Raw genomic sequence first — 23,955 nt, forward strand, 5'->3', positions numbered from 1 at the left:
CACTGTATTTGACTGATGTTTTCGAACCTATGAACACACCTCATCTGAGATATATTTTTTAACTGGCCTCTTATCGAGCAACAGGGTCAATCATTTGTTGAGATTCAGTATCAGTTTCCCTCGTTGTAGCCATATTTAATCTGTGTGTATAAACCAGAGGCATGAATGCCAGGCTTCACAGCTGCAGGACACACTCACCCGCTCTAAAATTAGTCGAGGGCAAAGCCCCCTTGGCCAGGCTGACGGACCAGGCTGTTCTCTGGAATGCTGGGTAATTATAGTGCCTTGGTGGATATTCGGAGCCAGAGGAAACCTTGAGAAGTGATTCCCAGCGTTTAGAAGTTTTGAGAATAGGCTAGGGAACTAGTCCCAACGTTTCCCAGGGCATGGTCTGGATGGGAGCCAAAGAGAATTCCCTGGGGGTTGGTTAACTTACATACAATGTGCATGTATGGACATTCAATGGAAATACTCTCAATACCTGTGCTTGAATTCACAACGCATCTCAGAGTAGCAGTGCCGATCTAGGATCAGTTTAACCTTAAGTTATAAGAGGGGGGGACCTGATCTTAGCTCAGTACTCCTACTCTGAGGAATACGGGCCCTGATTGTATATTATTTATCATTTTGGCCTGATACACTTGAAGCATTATTCCAACACCAGTCTGTCGGATATTGCTGAAAGTTCCAATCTTCAAAAACAAAAATGGTTTAACAATGCACTAGGCTCTCTCTATTGAGCAGTAGTTCAACCAGGTAACCCTATCCACAGGGAATACTCGAAGAGACTCAAAAGACCATAGGCTTACTGGTGAAATGCACACGGGGGGGGTACTTCAGGGAACAAAATGTGCTTGGGGGTACAGTAACCCAAAAAGTTTGAGAACCACTGGAGTGGAGTACCACAATAGGAGAGTTGTTGGCATTGGGCCCTGGAACTCTAAGAACAGGATGTGAGCACCACTGACCAGAGTTTCTCCACTAGGTGGCCACATTGCTCCATACAGTGTGAGGTCCATTGTAATGGACACAAAGGATTTTTCCGTATAGATGATGGAACATGACATTAATCATACGTCGATTACGACTCCAAAAGGTGTGATTGACTGGTGTGCCAGGGGGAAAACAGTATACGACACAACACAGGCCACTTGTATACCAAACAATAGATTTTATTTGTCTTCCAACACCACAGCCCTGTACCAAATTCAATGGAGTTGCATGACAAATGTGTTAACACAGGAGAGGCAGGGACACAGATACAACCCATGACCTCATTTTCTGTTAGTTTTTTTTGTGACATTATTATTTAATTTTTTTAATTCTGCAAAATGTCATGGTCACCCCTCCAAGTAATCCAGACATGGTTAAGGCTGCTGCTTCTTCTTCACTCTCCTCTCTGTACTCCTAGCCTAGAAGGGTGAGAGCAGAGGCTTTGCTTACTGCCGTGTCTGTTTGTCCGTTAGGGCTGAGAGGGGTTTGAGGTGTGACAGACATCATCATCCCCCCCCCCCCCCCCCCCAAACCCATATCCAATTCTAAACCAGGCCTCATCAGCACCTCACTGCGTATGCCAGAGAATCACCCCTCCTACCAAGTGTTTTTTGACAAAAACAGGAGAAAAGAAAACGCTTTCTTTACAGTTAAATCATGTTTGTGCTTTCTTTTAATAATACTATTATCTGTATGAGGTCATCATTTGGCATATCATGTAGAGTAACAAAGGAAAATGCCGTTTTTAAAATACTTTGACCCCCCCCCCCCCCCCTACATGGTAAACAGCATTTCAGAGTGGGAGTTGCAGCGGCATTTGGCTACCCCCACACCCCCACCCTCCTTTACAAAAGAAGATGGGAAAACAAACTAGAAGTCACTAGTAAAATCCCTTTAACAACACAATTACAGTACGCAAATACAAAGAGCATTGAATCTGTGGAGGGTAGTGATGAGATGAGATGTAAACATACAGCCAAAAATGGGACAAAAAAAAAACAAGACAACAAAAAAAAACGGTGACCTTTTTGTCTGTTCATTCAGTTCATTGTGTTTTTAATGCTTCATTGTTCTTTACATTTCGTAGTTTAGCTGTTCTTATAACAACAGTACAACTACGGACCTCTGGTCCCGGGTCATCCCTCGAGTTTTTAATGAAGAGGCCCATTTCCTATCCGCCCGTTGAACACCGGAGCTTAGACTCGTGCCGTACATTCTACGTTTCCCCAAACAGAGAAAGATCAGTCCCCTCTGAAATGGTGTACATCCGCCTTCCCCTCAGTGGAACACGCTGCAGTTGCACCACCACACCCGACAGACTGCTAAAACAGCCCAAAAGTGTCTCGGGATGTGTGAGTATGTGCCAGAGTGAATGTATGTGTCCCCAGTCCACACAACAACCGCCTAAGAGAGCACAAGTCTCATTTGTATTCCTTTGTTTAGGTCTTTAGTTTCTACTTGGCTGTAGCAGCTCAGAACATGAGGTTCCCGGGGTTTCCGGGACCAGGGTTGAAGCCCATGCCCATGTCCCCTGCCATGCCGCGAGGCCTCATCTGAGGCGGCATCATCATAGTCTGCTGGGGGCCACCCATGCCGTGAAGTGACATCATCATGTTGGGCGAGCCCACGGGGCCCGGGTGATTGTACATGGGCCCCCCCCTCTCTTTAACCTGCATCATCCCCTGCCCAGGTCCTCCCATCATGCCTGGCTGCTGCCCCGGCGACAGCATCCGGTGCTGGGGTCCCATCATGCCCTGGGGCATGAAGCCGGGGTGTCCCGGGTGTGGCTGCCGCATGGGATTGTGGCCAGGGTTCCCCATTGGCATGTCTTGGGGCCCCCCCATGTGGCCAGGGCCCGACGGACCCCCCATCCCCTGCATGGGCATCCCCATCCTGGGGTTCCCCTCCACCATCATTCCCTGCATCTGGGGAGGGAAGCCCTGGGGGCCGGAGGGGTGAGGAGGTTTCACCCCCGGGCCATCGCCTCCGCGGGGGAAGTAGGACAGAGTCTGGCTGGGCTTTTCCGATGGGATAATCCGGGAGAGATCAAACTCTGGCATTCCGGTGGCTCCTGTTCGCATGACCTCGTGGAGGTCGTTATCATTGTTGAACATGTTGAAGTCCTGGCCTCCTCCAGGGGTGTTCGGTTTACACATGCTGCCCGGATCCCCACTGGGGCCCATGTTTCCCATTCGGCCCATGGGGCCCCCCTCCACCTGGAAGCCCATGCCATGAGGGAAACCACCCTGGGGCCCGGGGCCATTGTGGGGGAAGGGGACCTGCTGAGGAGGAGAGTGGCCAGGGGGGAATCCCTGGCCTCGGTGGGAGAAGCCCATACGGCCCTGAGGTATCATCTGAGGGTTGCCCATCCCTGGGTCCTGCCCGCCAGGCATCATCATGCCGTGAGGCCCCATCATGCCCGGCCCCATGGGCCCCTGGTGTGGTCCCCCCATCGGGTTGGGCGAGGGTATCTGGTTAGGCATGCCGTGGGAGAGGGGCTGGGAGCCCATGGTGTTCATGCCCATGGGGCTGAGAGCGGGCATGGGGCCTTGTGACGTGGGAGCCATCATGCGGTTGTGGCCCGGGTGGTGGTTCATTCCCATACCTATAGGAGGTAGCAGAGAGACAAGGCAGGGTGAGATCACTACATTCAAACCATAAAAGAAAGAGCAAAAACATGAAATGCTTAACCTCTCTTGGGTAGGGGGCAGTATTTTGACGTCCGGATGAAAAGCATGCCCAAAGTAAACTGCCTGTTACTCAGGCCCAGAAGCTAGAATAATTGGTAGATTTGGATAGAAAACACAAAAGTTTTTAAAACTGTTAAAATTATATCTGTAAGTATAACAGAACTGATATGGCAGGCGAAACACCAAGGACGAGAGCGCGTTCTGTGTTTTTTTTTCCGGTAAAGACTAAGAATTCTCCGTCTTAAATTTGATCGTTTATTTTCGTATTAGGGTACCTAAGGTTTGATTATAAACGTTGTTTGACTTGTTTGGAAAAGTTTCTTAGTAATGTTTGGGAATTATTTTGTGTGCATTTTGATGGAGGGAAACTTATTATTGACTGATGTTTTTATGGACCATTTGTGATGTAATTGGGACCTTTTGGAGTGTCAACAGAAGAAGATCAAAGGCAAGGCATTTTTTATATCCCTATTTTTGACTTTCGTGTCGCCCCTGCCTGGTTGAAATACAGTGCCTTGCGAAAGTATTCGGCCCCCTTGAACTTTGCAACCTTTTGCCACATTTCAGGCTTCAAACAAAGATATAAAACTGTATTTTTTTGTGAAGAATCAACAACAAGTGGGACACAATCATGAAGTGGAACGACATTTATTGGAGATTTAAAACTTTTTTAACAAATCAAAAAATGAAAAATTGGGCGTGCAAACTTATTCAGCCCCCTTAAGTTAATACTTTGTAGCGCCACCTTTTGCTGCGATTACAGCTGTAAGTCGCTTGGGGTATGTCTCTATCAGTTTTGCACATAGAGACTGACATTTTTTCCCATTCCTCCTTGCAAAACAGCTCGAGCTCAGTGAGGTTGGATGGAGAGCATTTGTGAACAGCAGTTTTCAGTTCTTTCCACAGATTCTCGATTGGATTCAGGTCTGGACTTTGACTTGGCCATTCTAACACCTGGATATGTTTATTTTTGAACCATTGTAGATTTTGCTTTATGTTTTGGATCATTATCTTGTTGGAAGACAAATCTCCGTCCCAGTCTCAGGTCTTTTGCAGACTCCATCAGGTTTTCTTCCAGAATGGTCCTGTATTTGGCTCCATCCATCTTCCCATCAATTTTAACCATCTTCCCTGTCCCTGCTGAAGAAAAGCAGGCCCAAACCATGATGGTGCCACCACCATGTTTGACAGTGGGGATGGTGTGTTCAGGGTGATGGGCTGTGTTGCTTTTACGCCAAATATAACGTTTTGCATTGTTGCCAAAAAGTTCAATTTTGGTTTCATCTGACCTTCTTCCACATGTTTGGTGTGTCTCCCAGGTGGCTTGTGGCAAACTTTAAACAACACTTTTTATGGATATCTTTAAGAAATGGCTTTCTTCTTGCCACTCTTCCATAAAGGCCAGATTTGTGCAATATACGACTGATTGTTGTCCTATGGACAGAGTCTCCCACCTCAGCTGTAGATCTCTGCAGTTCATCCAGAGTGATCATGGGCCTCTTGGCTGCATCTCTGATCAGTCTTCTCCTTGTATGAGCTGAAAGTTTAGAGGGACGGCCAGGTCTTGGTAGATTTGCAGTGGTCTGATACTCCTTCCATTTCAATACTATCGCTTGCACAGTGCTCCTTGGGATGTTTAAAGCTTGGGAAATCTTTTTGTATCCAAATCCGGCTTTAAACTTCTTCACAACAGTATCTCGGACCTGCCTGATGTGTTCCTTGTTCTTCATGATGCTCTCTGTGCTTTTAACGGACCTCTGAGACTATCACAGTGCAGGTGCATTTATACGGAGACTTGATTACACACAGGTGGATTGTATTTATCATCATTAGTCATTTAGGTCAACATTGGATCATTCAGAGATCCTCACTGAACTTCTGGAGAGAGTTTGCTGCACTGAAAGTAAAGGGGCTGAATAATTTTGCACGCCCAATTTTTAAGTTTTTGATTTGTTAAAAAAGTTTGAAATATCCAATAAATGTCGTTCCACTTCATGATTGGGTCCCACTTGTTGTTGATTCTTCACAAAAAAATACAGTTTTATATCTTTGTTTGAAGCCTGAAATGTGGCAAAAGGTCGCAAAGTTCAAGGGGGCCGAATACTTTCGCAAGGCACTGTATGTTTTCATGTGTTTGTATGTGGGGCGCTGTCCTCAGATAATCGCATGGTTTGCCTTTTTTTAAATCTGATACAGCGGCTGGATTAACAAGAAGTGAAGCTTTATTTTGATGTATTACACTTGTGAGTCTATGAAAGTTCAATATTTATAATACTGTAGTTTGAATTTCTTGCCCTGCAATTTCATCGGATGTGGGCCAGGTGGGAAGCTACCGTCCCACCTGCCCATGAGAAGTTTTAAGCATACACTTACGCCTCAGTATAGTGAATGTTCTAGGCTCCAGGGGTATGTGTAGAAGAAAATTGGAAAGGTGCAAATTTGGATACAGATATGTATAGGTATTTATGATTTGTTATGCCTTACCGGAAAATGGCCTGGTCTAAACAGCCTCTCTGGTGCAGCTGTGTGTGTTTGTATGCTAAATATAACTGCATGTTGGAGCTCTTACCAGGCATGTTCATGGGTGGCAGGTTCGGCGAGCGGGCCGGTGGCGAGTCGTCGTCCGAGCTCGCCACCGTTTTGATGGCGTCGTGGTAGAGGGGCGTGGAAGTGGGCATGGCGAACTTGGACATGCGTGACATCATGATGGACAGCGGGTTCTGAGATATCGTGGGCTCAGGGGGCAGGGCGTAGGGGCTGCCAGACGGGAGACTGGAAGCACTACTGGAAGGGGGTGCTGTGGTGGGACCATTCCCTCCTGAAGTGGAGGGAGAGGATGACGAGAAGGGGGGAGGGAAGAGAAGGAGAGATCAGATACATAAATACCCACTGTATCTTCTTATGCAGAGCACACGTAGGGCTGAATCCTAATTACACTCAAGCTTTCACACAAATCTCCCATTGCCTGAGTCCGAGTTAAAAGCACAGATCTCAAGTCAAGAGTCAGTCCATAAAGCACAATCTACTGAACTGAATTGATGGAAAGCTAACAGAGGAGAAACTTCTGGGACTCACCTTGCTCCACGTTGCCCATCATGTTGGGTGAGGTCATGCTGAGCGGGGGCTGCTTGTTGTTCTGGGGGATGCCTGGGCTCTGCATGGGGGGCTTGGGAGACGATGTCCACCCTGGGGAGGGTGCCGGGAGCGAGGGTGACTTCATGTGGACGGGAGAGGCTCCGGCCGAACCCATCATGGGGGGAGACTTGATGGAGGCAGCGGCCGCGGCCACTGCCGCCGCCGAGGGCCCCTGGAGCATGCCAGCCAACTGGGAGGGTGTCTGGGGGGACTTGAGGTTCCCAGAGGGCGAGCCCAGCATGGGGGACTGGACCTGCCTCAGCGTAGGGGACTTGAGGGGGTTGATGTTGGGTGAGTTAGCCTGGCCGCCCTGGATGTCCTGAGGACCCTTGCGGCCCCCCATGTTCCTCTGGTTGGGAGGCGGGCCCGAGTTGGGGGGCATGTGGCTGAGGCGACCGTTGCCGCCGTGGTTGGGTCCTCGCTGGTCAGGGCCGAAGGGTGGTTCAACTCTGGGGCACCTAGGGTTCCCTGGCCCGTGAGGCCCCATACCCGGGAAGTGGCGGTTGGGGCCCATGTTGAAGTCCCCAGGGTGGTGCCCCTGGTCAGGGAAGGGAGGCCCCTGCATCATCTTCTGAGGGCCCATGTTCTCTGGCATGGAGCCTCCTCTCATCTTCATCATCTCCTCGGGGCTCATATTCATGGGAGGCTCCCCCCTCATCTTAGCCTGCATCATCTGGGGGTTGGGCCCCATGTTCATGTTCCCAGGGCCCATGCTGAACTCGGGGCCCATGTCCCGGCCCAGGCCCTTGACAAACTCCATCCTGGAGGATGGGCTCATAGGGCCAACATCGCCAGGCATTCTGGGAAACATCATGCCTCCTCCGTTAGGGCCGTTGCCGTCCATTGGCCCTCGGGGGCCGTTTCCCCCCATCATCCTGTTCATCTCCATGATCATGCCCGGTGGCAGCCCCATGCCCTGCTTGTCACCCCCCATGCCCTGCTGGAACATGGCCTCCTGCACTGCCTGTGGGTTGGGGAACCTCTCCACCCGACCCCCTGGCCCTACAAACGGCCCCTGTCCGGGCAGGAAGCCCCTGCCGTCGCCCATGTTGGGTCCCATGTCGTCGGGCCAATTCATTCCAGGCCGGGGCCCCCTGGGGTTGGGGCCGCCCTCCATACCCGGGTTCATCATGCCAGGAGGGAAGCCGCCGGGCATCCTCTGCATGTGGGGATGCATGGGGCCCCGGGGTCCCATGCTCATCTGCTCTGGGAAGTGCTCGGGGCCCCACATCTCCCCAGCTGAATTGATCTGGTAGGGAGGCGGGGGCCCGCGCATCATGGGGCCCCGGGGGCCTTGTTGGTGCATCATCATGTCGCCCATGGGCCCCCGGTGCTGCATCTGCTCCTGCTTCCTTTTCTTCTCCTCGTAGAACTCCTGCTGCAGCTTCAGCCATGCCATCTGCTCCGGGTTCATCCCTGTGTGATCCCCGTGCTCACCGCCGGGCCCTCCGTGAGAATTCATAGGCGGTCCAGGAGGCGGAGGCCCCAGCTCGTCCGGGGAGAATGACATGTCTCTGAGGCCTCCGGGCCCAAATGGAGTGCCATCGGGCCGGGGCCCCACAGGGCCTCCAGGCTTCCCCAGGCTCTGGGACTGAGCCATCATGGCCTGGAGGGGGCCCTGCTCCCCAGGTTTCTTGGGGCCCCCCTCCATCATGCCGGAGTTGGGCCCAGGAGGCCCGCCTGGGTTGCCCTGCCCCATGGCTACCATGTCTTTGAGGGATAACTCCTTGTCATCGGGGAAGAGCATGCGCTGGATGTCCCGTAGCGTCTGCAGGGAGCGTTCGCGGTGCTCCAGCTGCTCCTGGGACAGGCCCTCAGAGTTGTCCCCCATGCTGGACATCAGCTCGTGTGCCAGCTGCTGCTGCTGGGCCGTGAGTTTGGCGTCAGCGCCATTGGGAAGGTCCAGAGAGGGGAAGCCCTGTTGGGATGCCCCAGAAGGGGTCTGGTGGCCAGGTGTCCCTCCAGGGTTGCTGTTAGCGTCGTGGGGCGTGCCGTTCTGGGGGCTTCCACTCTTAGAGTCCATGCCCCCAGAGGCGGCCACGTCCTGGAGGAAGCTCCCAGGCTTGGCCCCCTGAGGCTGGGCCTCTGCTGGCTGCTGTTGGCCTGGTGGAGGTGCTTTGGAGGCTTGCTGGTGGTTCTGGTCAGAAGGGTGAGATGACTGCTGCTGGGGGGCTCCACCCAGCTGCTTGGAGTCACCCCGGGGGGGTCCCATATGATTATTCTACAACACAGGGTGAGGGCGAGAGAGGGGTTGGTGGGGTTACCAAAAGTCCCCACTCACTGACAGTACACATTGAGAGGCTTATCAAAGCATGCCAGGGTGCATAATTAATATAGCTTCAAAAAATACACAATTATTTTGAGTTGGACAAATATCATAACATTGTCCGAAACATGCTTAAAGTTTTAACATTGTTATATAACATTATATTACCAGACCAACAAGGGGCACAATGCAAATGGTCTGATAACGGCAAAATGGCCGATTTCGATGATACCCCAAATGGTATGATAAATAATAGGCTCGTCAAACGTGTTTTTTGTATTGAAGTGGGTTAGACTTACCACAGGTAGATGGGGCTTGTTGCCCTTGCCGTTGTTGTTCATGTGGAAGGCAATGATGTTGTCCGAGTGGCCTGTGAAGACCGCATCAGCCGCCCTGCAGACAGCGGAGCACACTCATGAGTAGGTGTGTGCGCATGCGTTTCAAACAGGCAACAGGTGGAAGAGGCCCATTTCAAAATCAGGTTAATAAATGAATAATTGAAGCCGATCATCAAAGTCATATATTGAGCACAATTGTGAATAATACCCACTGAAGACATTAAACAAGTTCCAATGCGAACAGGTATTTTTTTTCTTTTCGGGGTAACAATAAGGTACCTTACTGTGAATGTTCTCATGTTTTGTTACTAAAGCACCTTATTCCACCCACCACTGCGACCTGTGTGCTCTAGTCGACTGGCCCTCGCTACATATTCGTCGCCAGACCCACTGGCTCCAGGTCATCTACAAGTCCAGGCTAGGTAAAGCTCCGCCTTATCTCAGTTCACTGGTCACGATGGCAACACCCACCCGTAGCACGCGCTCCAGCAGGTGTATCTCACTGATCATCCCTAAAGCCAACACCTCATTGTGTTGGAGACTTTTATCTCCCTCACCAACTTCAAACATCTGCTATCTGAGCAGCTAGCCGATCGCTGCAGCTGTACATAGTCTATCCGTAAATAGCCCACCCAATATTACCTACCTCATCCCCATACTGTTTATATTTATTTACTTTTCTGCTCTTTTGCACACCAATATCTCTACCTGTACATGACCATCTGATCATTTATCACTCCAGTGTTAATCTGCAATATTGTAATTATTCGCCTACCTCCTCATGCCTTTTGCACACAATGTATATAGACTATTTTTTTCTACTGTGTTATTGAGACTTGTTAATTGTTTACTCCATGTGTAACTCTGTTGTCTGTTCACACTGCTATGCTTGATCTTGGGCAGGTCGCAGTTGCAAATTAGAACTTTTTCTCAACTAGCCTACCTGGTTAAATAAATAAATAAAAATAAATAAACTAAAAAGTAAACGCTCAAAAAGATACAAAAAAAACTCCTTCTTAGCAAAGGGCAATTTCTCAAGCAAGGATTTAGCCAGGACTGTCTGGGAGTGGTCTGAGTGGGGAGGGAAAAAGCTCTTATTGTTCTGTTAACTAAGTTACTGCATGGTGAAATATGGGCCTTTAAATACATCTGCTTAGCATAGTCCTTGGACCACTCCTCAGAATCCCAGACAAATGGCAAAAGTTATGGACCGAAGATGAAAAGGGAAGGCATCTATACTTGGTTTCAATCAGCAATAACCACGAAGAACCCTCAAGACGATCAGAAACCATAATCACCCGTCTGCGAAAAGGCCACAGCGGCCTCAATTACTCTCTCCAATTACTTCTTCCATTCATGTAGACTAGAGTGCAGAATCTAGAACACCTCCATCCGTCTCATAACATTCCAGCCCGGAAGGTGGTGGCAATGCACCCAATACTGGTATGCACACCACCGTAAAACCCCAACGAGGAAGGAGTCCTCCGTTCACTGCAGCTCAAGGATTCAATCCTACTAATCAGTCTTCTGACGAGTCATATCAGCTCTTTTGCCAATGATTGGGCAAAACATCTGAATTGGAATGCCTGTGTAAACACAGCCAATGTGTTCTGGGCGGGAGTTCAAGCAACTATAAATCAGTAATAGCCAGTTGAACTACACAGGTGAACTAAACAGTTGAGCGTTCCATGGTTAGGGGCGAGTGGCAGGGCCTCCTGTTGTCCATCTCCTCATCAATCTATCAAATGCATATATAAAGTCAGTTTTACATCAGCAGATGTCACAAAGTGCTTATACAGAAACCCAGCCTAAAGCCCCAAAGAGCAAGCGATGCAGATGTAGAAGCACAGTGACTAGGAAAAACTCCCTAGGAAGGCAGGGAACTCTAGAAACCTAGAGAGGAACCAGGCTCTGAGGGGTGGCCAGTCCTCTTCTGGCTGTGCCAGGTGGAGAATAAAAGAATACAAAGCAATTAAGGCTAGATTGTTCTTCGAGATGTTCAAACGTTCATAGACGACCAGCAGGGTCCAAAAAAATTGTGGCTATAGAGGGTGCAACAGGTCAGCACCTCGGGAGTAAATGTCAGTGGGCTTTTCATAGCCGAGCATACAGAGGTCGAGACAGGCAGAACACACTGAACAGAACACAGAACACACTTGGCTGGGCTACTCAGGGCAGATAAGTGGCGGGGGGAGCTTGTCATCAACACAAATGGGACCACCCCACTAGGGGACAGCCCGGAGTTTGGGTGACCCTCTGTCATTATTCACAGCCAGTCTGTCAGTGACCGGCAGAACACAATGACCAGATGACTGGCTAGGCTCCTCAGGGCACACCAGGGTGTGTGCGGGGTAAAGGGTGTGTGAGGAGGAGATGGTAGTGCACGGGTCAGAGACAGGGAACTGGCTAGATCTCTCGGAAGAATCAGGAGGGAAGGGGACAACACCCAACACTAAGGTTTCCATCGGGTACCTTCATTTTGAATGCATTCACTAGTCTCCACCTTTCTCCAGAAGTGTGAACTAGCACCCTCCTTGTCAGATTTAAAAGCATCGGATTGGTCAAAGAAGCATTGGCCTGAGGGAGTTTCCACCATTGTTAAATCCGGAGAGAGAGTTCAGTGTGTGGTATACTTTAAAAGTACAGATCATGAACAATGACCAATCAACCATACAAACACACAGCCAGAGCTAGCTTACTTGTTGGCCATCTCTGTGGTGAAGACGTACACAACCTTTGAACCGGGCTTGGGACCGCTGCCGGCCAGCTCCATGCTCTGACCTCCAACGGTATTGTGTGTCGACGTGGCTGAGCTGAGCGCGTTGTTGGAGTCCAAAGGCTTCATCTCTATCAAATTGCAGTCTGGGGAGAGAAACAGGAAGTAGAGGTGAGAATGAGAGAACACTATGGACCAGACCATAGTTGTGCATCTCAAAATATCGCTGTATGTGGTTCCTTAGACGTTAAAACAATTCTCCGGGAGCGATGTGAGATCAGATGTGTTCACTGCAATAAATACAACCTGCAATAAATACAGACTATTCAGATGAGCTATACAGTATCAAGCGTCTCCGAGTAGAATCAGTTCCTCGCTGTCCATGTAGTCTTATTCACTGTGATCTAAAAAGCTACACCGCTCCTAGATCAGCACTCCTACACTGAGACGCTTGACACCAGATCATTAGACCTGTGTAATCTGATGTAGGAGGGCCATGGGGAGCACGCAGAGCAAATCACGCTTCTGTTCCTTCCCAACCCCAGTTCACTGGTCTGGTCCCAGATCTGTTTGGCTGCGTTTATACAGGCAGCCCAACTCTGACATTTTTTCCAATAATTGTTCTTTTGACCAGTCACATCAGATCTCCTCACATCATATTTTTTTCCAGAGCTGATCCGATTGGTCAGATGATCAATTCGTGAAAAAGAGGTCTGAATTGGGCTGCCTGTGTAAACGCTGCCAGAGGACTGTTTGTGGCAGTGGCCATAGGAGTTGGTAAGACTGTACAAACAGCTCTGGTACCAGTTGACCAGGTAGCTACAGTACTTACTAAAGAACCCTGGGTCTTCCTCGTCACTCTCGCCCCCAGAGCACCAGTCCGCTCCACTGTAGGGCTGCCGCCGCTCAGCTACACACAGCCTCTTGGCTCGGCTGCCCAGCTCTACACCAGAGAGAGAGAGATGAATGAGCTAAGTCTGGCTAGTGTCAATCAAGCACACCTATAAAGCTGTACTCATTACAACTTACTGATTTTGTCATGCACATGTGAAGGTAATTGAACAACACATTTGGGCCTAGCTGGTGTTTGATGGGTTTACAATAATGTGATGCAGCATTCATTGCTTGGTTTCAGATCCGTTTGTGCTGCCTTGCTAAATCCTATGGACAATGACAATATGAGTTGGCTGTAACAGCACAAACAGACCTACGACCAAATAACGTGTTGACTATTCACTAGTTCAGATCAATGCTCTCAGCGGGCCAATGGGTGGTGGGAGACGAGCTGCCTGTGAGGCATTTTGGGGTAAAGTGGGCGCGCCTGATTGATCTCTAAGAGAGAGAGAGAGACTGGGGGGGGGGGGGGGGGGGGTGTAAATTATTTAGCCCGGTGTCTTTTAAACAGAGCCCGGCGGGACACTGGGGGGTGGCCTGGGTTGTGTTCATGAGGCAAAACGTTGTGCAACGGAAAGCAAAAAGTGTTCAGATCGTACAGCCCCATTTCACTCCATTTTTGAGTGTTTTCGGTGCCAACCGAATATGACCCTTAACTCTTACCCCAAAGTCTTACATGTCGACAACCAAACATGCACAAACAGTCACTAATTTAAGATAGCATTTGGAACTTTAAAGGCTGGTTTCCCTGACCCAGATTAAGCAGCGTGCTTAATGGAGGCTCTCCAATAAGTCTAAGTACTTTTAGTCCAGGACTAGGTTTAATCTGCGTCCCTACAACAGCTCCCGGTCTGACATTGTACATATACTTTTAAAATGAAGTCAGTCTCACATCACTAGGAGTGTGCACTGACGACACACCAAACCACTCACTTTCAGAACTACAGAACCTTCTGTCCCTATCGCCAGACCCAAACCCGTGGGCACCTCCAGGCAAGCAGCTGTGAGCAGTGCACTGCAGGCCCCGAGGCCAAGAGCCTGAAAACTTTATGAGGCGGTGTGTGTGTGTGTGTGTGTGTGCGCGCGCACGTTACAGTGGAAGCTCCCTGTGCAGAATGATCCACATGCTACATCAATAGACGCGCATTCCACAAACAAATGGCCACTGGCACACACCTAAAGCATGTCAATTAAATCAACAATTACCTACATTAACACTAAGCAATCATACTGACGTGTCCGGAGGGGTATTCTGGGAGCGTGTGTTTTATTAATATACACTACACCCATTCCCATTTCTTTTCACATGCTTTTACCATTTGCCCCACTGTCATTTTCATTCATCTCTAAAATATCTAGTTGTGGTAGACTCAATACCAAAAGAAAAATTCTGTTCACATTTATATGATTTCATATCATGAAAGACGTAGAACCAGATCCCGCTCAGTAACAGCAATCTCAGTAGTAACCACCAGATGTCTCAGTGAAATAGAAATACTAAAGGGAAAAATGACTGGACACCCCCTTGAACACAGTGAGATGGTTTCTTCCAAGGCTCCAGCCTTCACAGAGTATCTTCCACCAGGAGATAAACGGGGTTGTGGATGTCTTAATGCAGCACTACAGCCAGCCCCGAGGAGGAACACACACCTCTTACTAGGGCGAAAGCTACCAAGAATAGTGTGACTAATGACATTCCCTGTGGGGTCCTGGGGGCCATCGTGACATGCCAGATAAGCCTGGGAGCCATCTTATAAGGACACAACTCTATATCTGTCACAAAGCCCACTCAGACAACTCCATATCATGAGTTAATAATTCACACCTCAACATCCTAGACCCAGTCCTTGTATTTTGACGCTTTGAGTTCACCCCTCTGACTAGTTGAAGTCCCGGCGTACCGTTGAGAACAAGGTGATGTTGAACGTGAAAAGAAAATGCTGGTTTTCAACAGGACTTTCTTACTATTTGGTATGAACAGTCATTTTCACTCGGGGACAATAATCTGCCTTGAGATTCTGGACAAAAAGACAGTAAGAGTAGCATGTGCATATCTGAACTCTGAATCGGGCCCCATGAGACTATTATGATAGTAGTGATACTGTAGGTGCCATGGGATGTTGATCATTACCCCGTCTTCCATATCAAAAGCATTATTTTAGGTTGACAGACTTAAACCTGTCGATGGCTCCATCACTAGTTGTAGGGGAGGGGCTCGGCCTTACCTTTCTGGTCCCCCTCGTTGTTGTTCGTCCCAGTGTCACGATGCTCAAACGACTCCACCGAAGTGCTTCTTTCCCTCTTCATTTTGCCCTTGGCCCCGTTGCCTGCATTCAGGCCTTGTCCGTTTTTTAGTCCCAGGCTCCCTACGGGCCCCTTAGGGCCTAGAACTTTGGGGTCACAGGGCGAGGGCTGCGATTGGCTGCCCGCGCCCCCCGGCTTTCCCTGATTGGGCAGTTTTGAGTCCATCTGGGCGGCGCTGGAGGGAGACATGACGGGTGGGGAGCGCACCATGGCCTCCTGCTTCTGTTTGGGACTGCTGATGGAGAGGAAAGACAACCAGAGTTAGTCGGTGAAAATCAAACTATATGCAATTGCTGATCTCAACAAACAAAAAAAGGAGAAAAAAACAAGTCTAATCACATGCGCTTAATAGTAGAAACTAATACACCCATTATTTACATCGAACCACCGTCGTTATCAGGCTGAGGGAGGCTCAAGGCAGCTCCCCGCCCTGAGAGAGCATCACTCTTAAACCAGCAGCTGGGTCATGTTCATTAGGCACCAATGTGTTAGAAAATGGACTGAAACATTTTGTTGCGTGCCCTAATGAACACAGCCCAGATCCTGGTTGGGGAGGCATGACGCACGCCGGTGAGTGATTAAAAAAAGGGTAAACAGGGCCACCTCCAGTCCTCACCCATTCTTTGTTGACAGAGTTGGGAACAGCAGGGGAGGTGGAGGGGGGTGTTAATATATAATCGGTGCCTTGTTAAAAATAGGCACTAGTACACAGCCTTATTTCTCCCTGTGCTGGGCTGAAACCTAGAGACAGGAACACAACTCGCCCCATTGCCATGGAGACCAGTTACACATGGACAAAGCAGGGGAAAAAAGGGGGCTGCTCGATGGAGTTGGAGGAGAAACGGGAAGTAGAACACAGGGAAGCACAACAGATACGGAACAGGTAGTCTGACCAAAGATGGTGGATAAATGAAGATAGTTCACTCGGGCATTGAAAAATAATTGTCAGTTCCGGTCTACTTAACTGGATGCGTCTTCTGTAGACACCTGGGTCTGGTGTACTTAGTTCATGGAATTTGCAGCCTTCCTCTTACGTCTCTGGTCTGACGACACACTAATGTAGCTCGAGAACTGCCGGAATCCTTTGCTGGTGGTACGAGGTTCAGCATGATCACTGCATTGGGCTAAAATTCCAGGGACAGATCGAAAATAGTTGACTGCACTCAATGGGAGTAACAATCTACAAACAGGACCCTACCCGGCCTCCCTTTCCAGCTAGCAGTGAAACATAAGCCCTAGCACTCTCCTAAAAACCTAGCCAAAATGGCCTTGCGGCCAAAACCGGAGCCAATATGGACCCGAAGCCAAACATTGAGCCAATATGGCCGGCGTGCCTACTGTGAGACGGGCCCCAGCAGGGCTTTGGCAGTGCAGCTGCAGCCTTTATACTAGTCCCAGAGGGCCTGAGTCAGCACGGGCCAGGCCGGGATGGGCTGGCAGAGAGGCAGCTGCAGGGTGGAGACACTCAGGTCACTGTTCCAGGGCTCACGCATAGCCAGGACCTGCTGCACTAGATTAAGCTTTAACAGGCCAGAGTAGTTCATCAAGTCTGGTCGTCGTGTAACCTCATACAGGATGCCAGATCTGATAGAACTGAGCGCGCCTGACCTCTTAGCAGGTTTAGGAGCGGAGGACTTCGATCCAACTGCTCGGCAGGATTCAATAAATACCACGCTATAACTACAACACAGAACGGAGAGTCAGATGGCACGGCAGTTAACATGGTGGTCTTAAATCAGAGAAGGACAAAAGGTTCATTCTAGGTCGTCTTTATTGCAGTGACTGTCCCGGAGAACTGCTAAACATCTCAAGAACCACGCTGAGATGATACAGCAATCTTCTGAGATATGCCGCCCGTTGGAAGTCATTCAAACTCTTTCATTGCGCAGCGGGTTGGCAGGTTATCAAGCAGGGATGTACAACCTGTGGCCCGAGGAGCAGCCCAGGAGCGGAGGATAATTTGTCCTTAAAAGTTGAGTTGTACCCCTGTTTTAAAAGAGCCAAGAGAGAGACATACTAGCAGACAAGGACCCAGCTCACCTCTGCGTGTTAGCCGATGGGGAGTTCCTCACTTTGGGATTGCTGGAATGCATTGACGGCGATCCCAGGGAGACAGAGGGCGGAGTCAAGTGCTGGTGCGGGCTGGCCGAGGGTGTGGCCTTGGCCCGGGGGTTCCTGTGGCCTGTGCCGGCGGCGTTGTGGTTATGAGAGGAGGGGTTAGTGTTGCTATTGGCTCGGCCACTGTCCGGGCCTGCCTCGTCCCGCTCCTTCTTGACACGCTCTTTCCTGCTGAAGTTTCCTGCTGCTCTTTCCTCTTGCACCTCCAGCATCATCTGGATGTCAGTACGTGTGAGGTGTTGTGTGCCTGGAGTCTCCTCAAGGAGCTCTCACAGTCCTTGGGCACACTGGTAAAGACAGGGGTGGAGGGAAGGGAAAAAAGAAAAACAGGAGAAAATGTTAAGGTACTTCACAATGTGTGCATGTTGGTGACTTACAAAAGTTTTGGAACGGCACTGTTGTATCAGGCACCCCTGGCATTATAAAATCTCCTCAGATGGTTCGCGTCACTCAAAACGAGCCGGTGACATAGACAACTAACCAAATCATGACCGCTTACTTGGTTTGACATTGCACAGCTCCATACCAACTGACAGGACAACAGTATCTTAGACCAGGGGTTGAGAAAACAGACAGAGGCTCTGTTTGAACAGCCACACTAACATGCTACTAAGTATTCAATCCTAATGCATGGCGTTATTCTAAGTGGTATGCGTGTAACCTTGTTTGGCATGTCATCCTCCTCTCTCCCAGAGCCCTTTTTCTCCGAATCACTATCACGAGACAGTTCCCTGTGCTCTGAGAACATGCACACCCAGACACCCTACCCCCAACAACAACCACAACCCTGCACGTGGAAATGAAGAATCCCCGCTTTTGTTACGGTCTACATTCCAACTGGAAACCTATTCCCCAAATAGTGCACTACTTTTGACTAGGGCCCATAGAGTTCTGGTCAAAAGTAGTGCACTGTGTAGGGAATAGGGTGCCATTTGGGATACAGACACTGCCTGTGTATGTGAGAAGGAGCTAGTCTCCCATGTGCACTGGTAAGCATGCTAGTTCTGGTTCGTGAATGAAGGCATAGGTGTGTGTGTGTGTGTATGTGTATGCATGTGGGTGTCAATGTGTATTCTCAGTGTGAATAAAACGTTTCCTTTTTTTTAAGTATTGCTCACTACCCTCAGGTAGGGATATGAGAAACTCCTCCATAAAGCTGCACTGTTAAGATAGCATAAAATATTCAGGAAAGCTTCCAAGATACTCTAATGATGCAAGTGGTTCCATAAGCCACCTCTGGCTAAAGGGTGGGAGCCTGAAACCAGTGAGAGAATCATCCAAATGAAAATAAGGCTGTAACTTCAGCTTGGCCACAACCACCAAAACACAATTCAAATCAATCAAATTTAAAATCAAATGTATTTTTTATATAGCCCTTCGTACATCAGCTGATATCTCAAAGTGCTGGACAGATACTAGACTAACAATCAAAACACAAAATGAGTTCAACGATCACCAAGAGTTTAACTCTCAACTAGTGATGCACTGATATGACATTGTTGCCTGATACCAGATATTTTCCTTGCCCCCCCCAAAAACAAAAATCACTACAGATAACCGATATTTAACATTTTAGCAGCCTTTTAACCATTCTAGTACAGTTAACACACACACACATTGATGCAGCGGTCTAAGGCACTGCATCTCAGTGCAAGAGGCGTCACTACACTCTCTGGTTCAAATCCAGGCTGTATCACATCCGGTCGTGATTGGGAGTCCCATAGGGCGGCGCACAATTGGCCCAGCATCGTCCGTGTTTGGCCGCCATTGTAAATAAGAATTTTTCTTAACTGACTTGCCTAGTTAAATAAAGGCTACACACACACACCACACTGACCAAAAGGTATTTTGTTGCCATTTACGTATGTCCCCACTACCAGTAAAAACGCAGTCAAAACCTATTTTTCACTTACTTGCCGAGCTGTTTCCTTGTTCATTTGTTCAGTCGTTTCATTCTCAACCAGGATTTCTATGGAGATACACCGTTTGAGGCTTTGACGTGTCAAATAAGCTTGTTGAACAATCAGGACCTGAATATGACTGCACATTACATAATAATTAAAAGGCATTCATATATTTTTACGTAATTATTACACTATCACTCGTATTTCATGTGTCACAACGATTCATCGATACGTATGCTATGATGCGGGTAAACTTGTCTCGCCCAGCTACTGTGCTGGTCATAAAAAAAGCTAGCTAGCTCATGGATGCCGACAATGTTCTTCCCCAAAAACATAGCATAATCGACATCTGTTTCAGTAGCTATAGCTAGCTAACTATATAGCTAGGTGTCATCGCCTAAAATAACCCTAATTTATAAGACAGTTCTTATTTGAATAATGGTGGTTGGATCCATCTATGTGAAGTTAGCCACAATAAGAATTAGCCACAACAGTAGACTTTGCAGTTAGCCTTCAAAATAAGATTATGTCATTGACAGTGATGCAAATGAATACAAATAGTAGAATTATGCCATCATTTAATAGATCATGCTAAACGAGGTTGGAATGTTATATAAAAATCAACAAAAGACAATTTGTTAATTTGACCAAAATCTGTTGGAATCACACTGAATACATTACACTTTAGAATTGCATTGGGGGCTTATTTCACTGTACAGCCTTACCTATGGATTGTGGATCAATGACATGGGGCATCAGTCTACTCAGTGACACCCAGAGAACATTAGCGTCGTAGCTCTTATTGAGGAACTCTGAAACAACTGAAATGAGCCACATTTATTGTCAACCTATGTGTATTGAACACTATTCACGAGGAAAACAATACCGCGTGGATGTTTTAGAGTCTGAGGACATTGGGAAAAAATATCTTGGGTATTGAGTAGACTGATAGCCCATTTCATTGATCCCCATTCTTTAGGTAAAGCTGTACAGTGCAATATGAATGTCAATACACACAATAGGCTAACTGGGGAGGTGATTTTAACACGGTCACAGTCCTGCGATAAGAGCTACAACGCTAATATTTGCGTAAAATACAATCAAACTTGTCACATGCGTCGAGTACTACAAGTGTAGACCTTACCATGAAATGCTTAGTTACAAGCCCTTAACCAACAGTGCAGTTCAAGAAGAGTTAAGAAAATATTGTAATCTAAAGTAAAAAATTATAAAAAGTAACAATAACGAGGTATACGAGGTATATACAGGGGGTACCGGCACCGAGTCAGTGTACAGGTTAGAGGTCATTTGTACATGTAGGTAGGGGTAAAGTGACTATGCATCGATAATAAACAGCGAGTAGCAGCAGTGTACAAAGCAAATGGGGGGGGGGGGGGGGTGTATGTAATAGTCCGATGGCCATTTGATTAATTGTTCAGCAGTCTTATGGCTTGGGGGTAGAAGCTGTTGAGGAGCCTTTTGGTCCTAGACTTGGCGTTCCAGTACCGCTTGTCGTGCAGTGAAAGAGAAAACAGTCTCTGACTTGGGTGACTGACAATTTTTTGGGCTTTCCTCTGACACCGCCTATTAAATAGGTCCTGGATGGCAGGAAGCTTGGCCCCAGTGATGTACTGGGCCGTACACACTACCCTCTGTAGTGCCTTACGGTCAGTTGCCGAGCAGTTGCCATACCAGGCAGTGATGCAGCCAGTCAGGATGCTCTCCATGGTGCAGCTGTAGAACTTTGAGGATCTGAGGACCCATGCCAAATCTTTTCAGTCTCCCGAGGGTGAAAGGTTTTGTTGTGCCCTCTTCACGACTGTGTTGGTGCATTTGGACCATAATAGATCATTGGTGATTAGATCATTAGATCATTGACCTCCCCCCTACAGGCTGTCGACGTGATCAGGCCTACCACTGTTGGGTCGTCAGCAAATTTGATGGTGTTGGAGTTGTGTTTGGCCACGTAGTCATGGGTGAACAGGGAGTACAGGAGGGGATTAAATACACACCCCTGAAGGGCCCCAGTGTTGAGGATCAGTGTGGCAGACATGTTGTTGCCTACCCTTACCACATGGGGGCAGGCCGTCAGGAAGTCAAGGATCCAGTTGCAGAGGGAGGTGTTTAGTCCCAGGGTCCTTTACTAAAAACTCTTCACAGTTGTGTTCTGTGGGTGTCACTGAGTAGACTGATACCCCATTTGATTGCTTCACATTCCAAACTTGTTTAACATTATCTAGTCTAAATAAGGCATGATTCAACCAATTGTAACCGTCTGCGTCACTTTCAAATCGGTACTTTTATTTTGAAGGCAAACCGCAAATTCCATTATTGTGCATAATCCTTATTGTGGCTAGCTTCACAACACATAACATGCTTCATCTGGCTAGTGAGCCTCAACCGGAACTACCTGGCTGCTTATAACGTTAGCTTTGGGCAACAGGGTCAAGTAGCTGGCTAGCTATTTATTTTCATGAACTGAAGTTCAACTTCAATTGGTGAACAACAAGTGGCTACATAGCTAATACTCACAAGGATTCCTAAATCATTGCTAAGAGTAATGAAAATGACTGCAGTTTATACTGGTCACTGTTTTCAAGTTGGATGTATTGGTGCTAGCTAGATACCAAGCTGAAGCTAGCTATACCAAGCTGAAGCTAGCTAGCTACCCCAGAAGTTGTGGTACAACAAATAATGCTTTATTACCAATGCGGTATTGTAAACACCTTGTTCGTGGCCGGTGTTTGCAGACTTTTTTGTACAGCTCTGACAGTGCTACTGATAGTAGTGGTGGCACTTGGCTTCCACGTGCAAATTCAGAACACACAACATTCTATAATAGAACTGCGTTATTTGACGTGTCAAATGAAAAGCTTATTTAACATGTCACATAGCTTTATTGTCAAAAAGTGTTATTAGACGTGTATCTTTTTAACGTCGGAAGTTTACATAGACTTAGGTTGGAGTCATTAACACTTGTTTTTCAACCACTCCACAAATTTCTTGTTAACAAACTATAGTTTTGGCAAGTCGGTTAGGACATCTACTTCGTGCAAGTAATTTTTTCAACTATTGTTCACAGACAGATTATTTCACTTATAGTTCATTGTATCACAATTTCAGTGGGTCAGAAGTTTACATACACTAAGTTGACTGTGCCTTTAAACAGCTTTCAAAATTCCAGAAAATTATGTCATGGTTTTAGAAACTTCTGATAGGCTAATTGACATCATTTGAGCCAATTGGAGGTGTACCTGTAGATGTATTTCAAGGCCCACCTTCAAACTCAGTGCCTCTGTTTGAAATCACGAGAAAATCTAAATGATTCAGCCAAGATCTCAGAAAAAAGAATTGTAGACCTCCACAAATCTGGTTCATTCTTGGGAGCAAATTCCACATTCATCTGGTACCACGTTCATCTGTGTAAACAATAGAACGCAAGTATAAACACCATGGGACCACGCAGCCGTCATACCGCTCTGGGAGGAGACGCGTTCGGTCTCCTAGAGATGAACGTACTTTGGTGCAAAAAGTGCAAATCAACCCCAGTACAGCAGCAAAGGACCTTGAGAAGATGCTGGAGGAAATAGGTACAAAAGTATCTAAACCCAGCAAAAAATGAAACTTTCAAAGATAATTCATAAAAATCCAAATAGCTTCACAGATCTTCATTGTAAAGGGTTTAAACACTGTTTCCCATGCTTGTTCAATGAACCATAAACAATTAATGAACATGCACCTGTGGAACGGTCATTAAGACACTAACAGCTTACAGATGGTAGGCAATTAAGGTCACAGTTATGAAAACTTAGGACACTAAATAGGCCTTTCTACTGACTCTGAAAAACACCAAAAGAAAGATGCCTGGGTCCCTGCTCATCTGCGTGAACGTGCCTTAGGCATGCTGCAAGGAATCATGAAGACTGCAGATGTGGCCAGGGTCAAAAATTGCAATGTCCGTACTGTGAGACGCCTAAGACAGCGCTACAGGGAGACAGGACGGACAGCTAATCGTCCTCGCAGTGGCAGACCACGTGTAACACCTGCACAGGATCGGTACATCTGAACATCACACCTGCTGGTCAGGTACAGGATGGCAACAAAAGCCCGAGTTACACCAGGAATGCACAATCCGTCCATCAGTGCTCAGACTGACCGCAATAGGCTGAGAAAGGCTGGACTGAGGGCTTGTAGGCCTGTTGTAAGGCAGGTCCTCACCGGCGACAACGTTGACTATGGGCACAAACCCACAGTCACTGGACCAGACAGGACTGGCAAAAAGTGCTCATCACTGACAAGTCACGATTTTGTCTCACCAGGGGTGATGGTCGGATTCGCGTTTATTATAAAAGGAATGAGCGTTACACCGGGGCCTGTACTCTGGAGCGGGATCGATTTGGAGGTGGAGATTCCGTCATGGTCTGGGGCGGTGTCTCACAGCATCATCGGACTGAGCCTGTTGTCATTGCAGGCAATCTCAACGCTGTGCGTTACAGGGAAGACATCCTCCTCCCTCATGTGGTACCCTTCCTGCAGGCTCATCCTGGCATGACCCTCCAGCATGACAATACCACCAGCCATACTGCTCGTTCTGGGC

The 23,955-nt window shown here is 48.0% G+C and overlaps 1 protein-coding gene across 6 annotated transcripts in view; it reads right to left on the reverse strand.

The window, feature by feature from the left end:
- Positions 1-1,151: 1,151 nt before the first annotated feature.
- LOC109890686 (B-cell CLL/lymphoma 9 protein) overlaps positions 1,152-23,955 on the reverse strand; it is a 109,163-nt gene continuing 86,359 nt past the window's right edge. For 5 of the 6 annotated variants that reach the window (XM_031824527.1, XM_031824528.1, XM_031824529.1 and 2 more), the window contains 8 exons: positions 17,377-17,741; positions 15,258-15,571; positions 12,971-13,081; positions 12,122-12,284; positions 9,384-9,477; positions 6,759-9,039; positions 6,253-6,501; positions 1,152-3,598 (listed from right to left, as the gene is read on the reverse strand). In XM_031824527.1, coding sequence (XP_031680387.1) covers positions 2,466-3,598; positions 6,253-6,501; positions 6,759-9,039; positions 9,384-9,477; positions 12,122-12,284; positions 12,971-13,081; positions 15,258-15,571; positions 17,377-17,669 — 4,638 coding nt within the window. In that variant the 5' untranslated portion in view covers positions 17,670-17,741 and the 3' untranslated portion in view covers positions 1,152-2,465. The remainder of the gene's footprint in view (positions 3,599-6,252; positions 6,502-6,758; positions 9,040-9,383; positions 9,478-12,121; positions 12,285-12,970; positions 13,082-15,257; positions 15,572-17,376; positions 17,742-23,955) is intronic. The other variant, XM_031824530.1, reaches the window with a different exon arrangement.

This window comes from Oncorhynchus kisutch, linkage group LG5 (genome assembly GCF_002021735.2).
Source record: "Oncorhynchus kisutch isolate 150728-3 linkage group LG5, Okis_V2, whole genome shotgun sequence".
Lineage (NCBI taxonomy): Eukaryota > Metazoa > Chordata > Actinopteri > Salmoniformes > Salmonidae > Oncorhynchus > Oncorhynchus kisutch.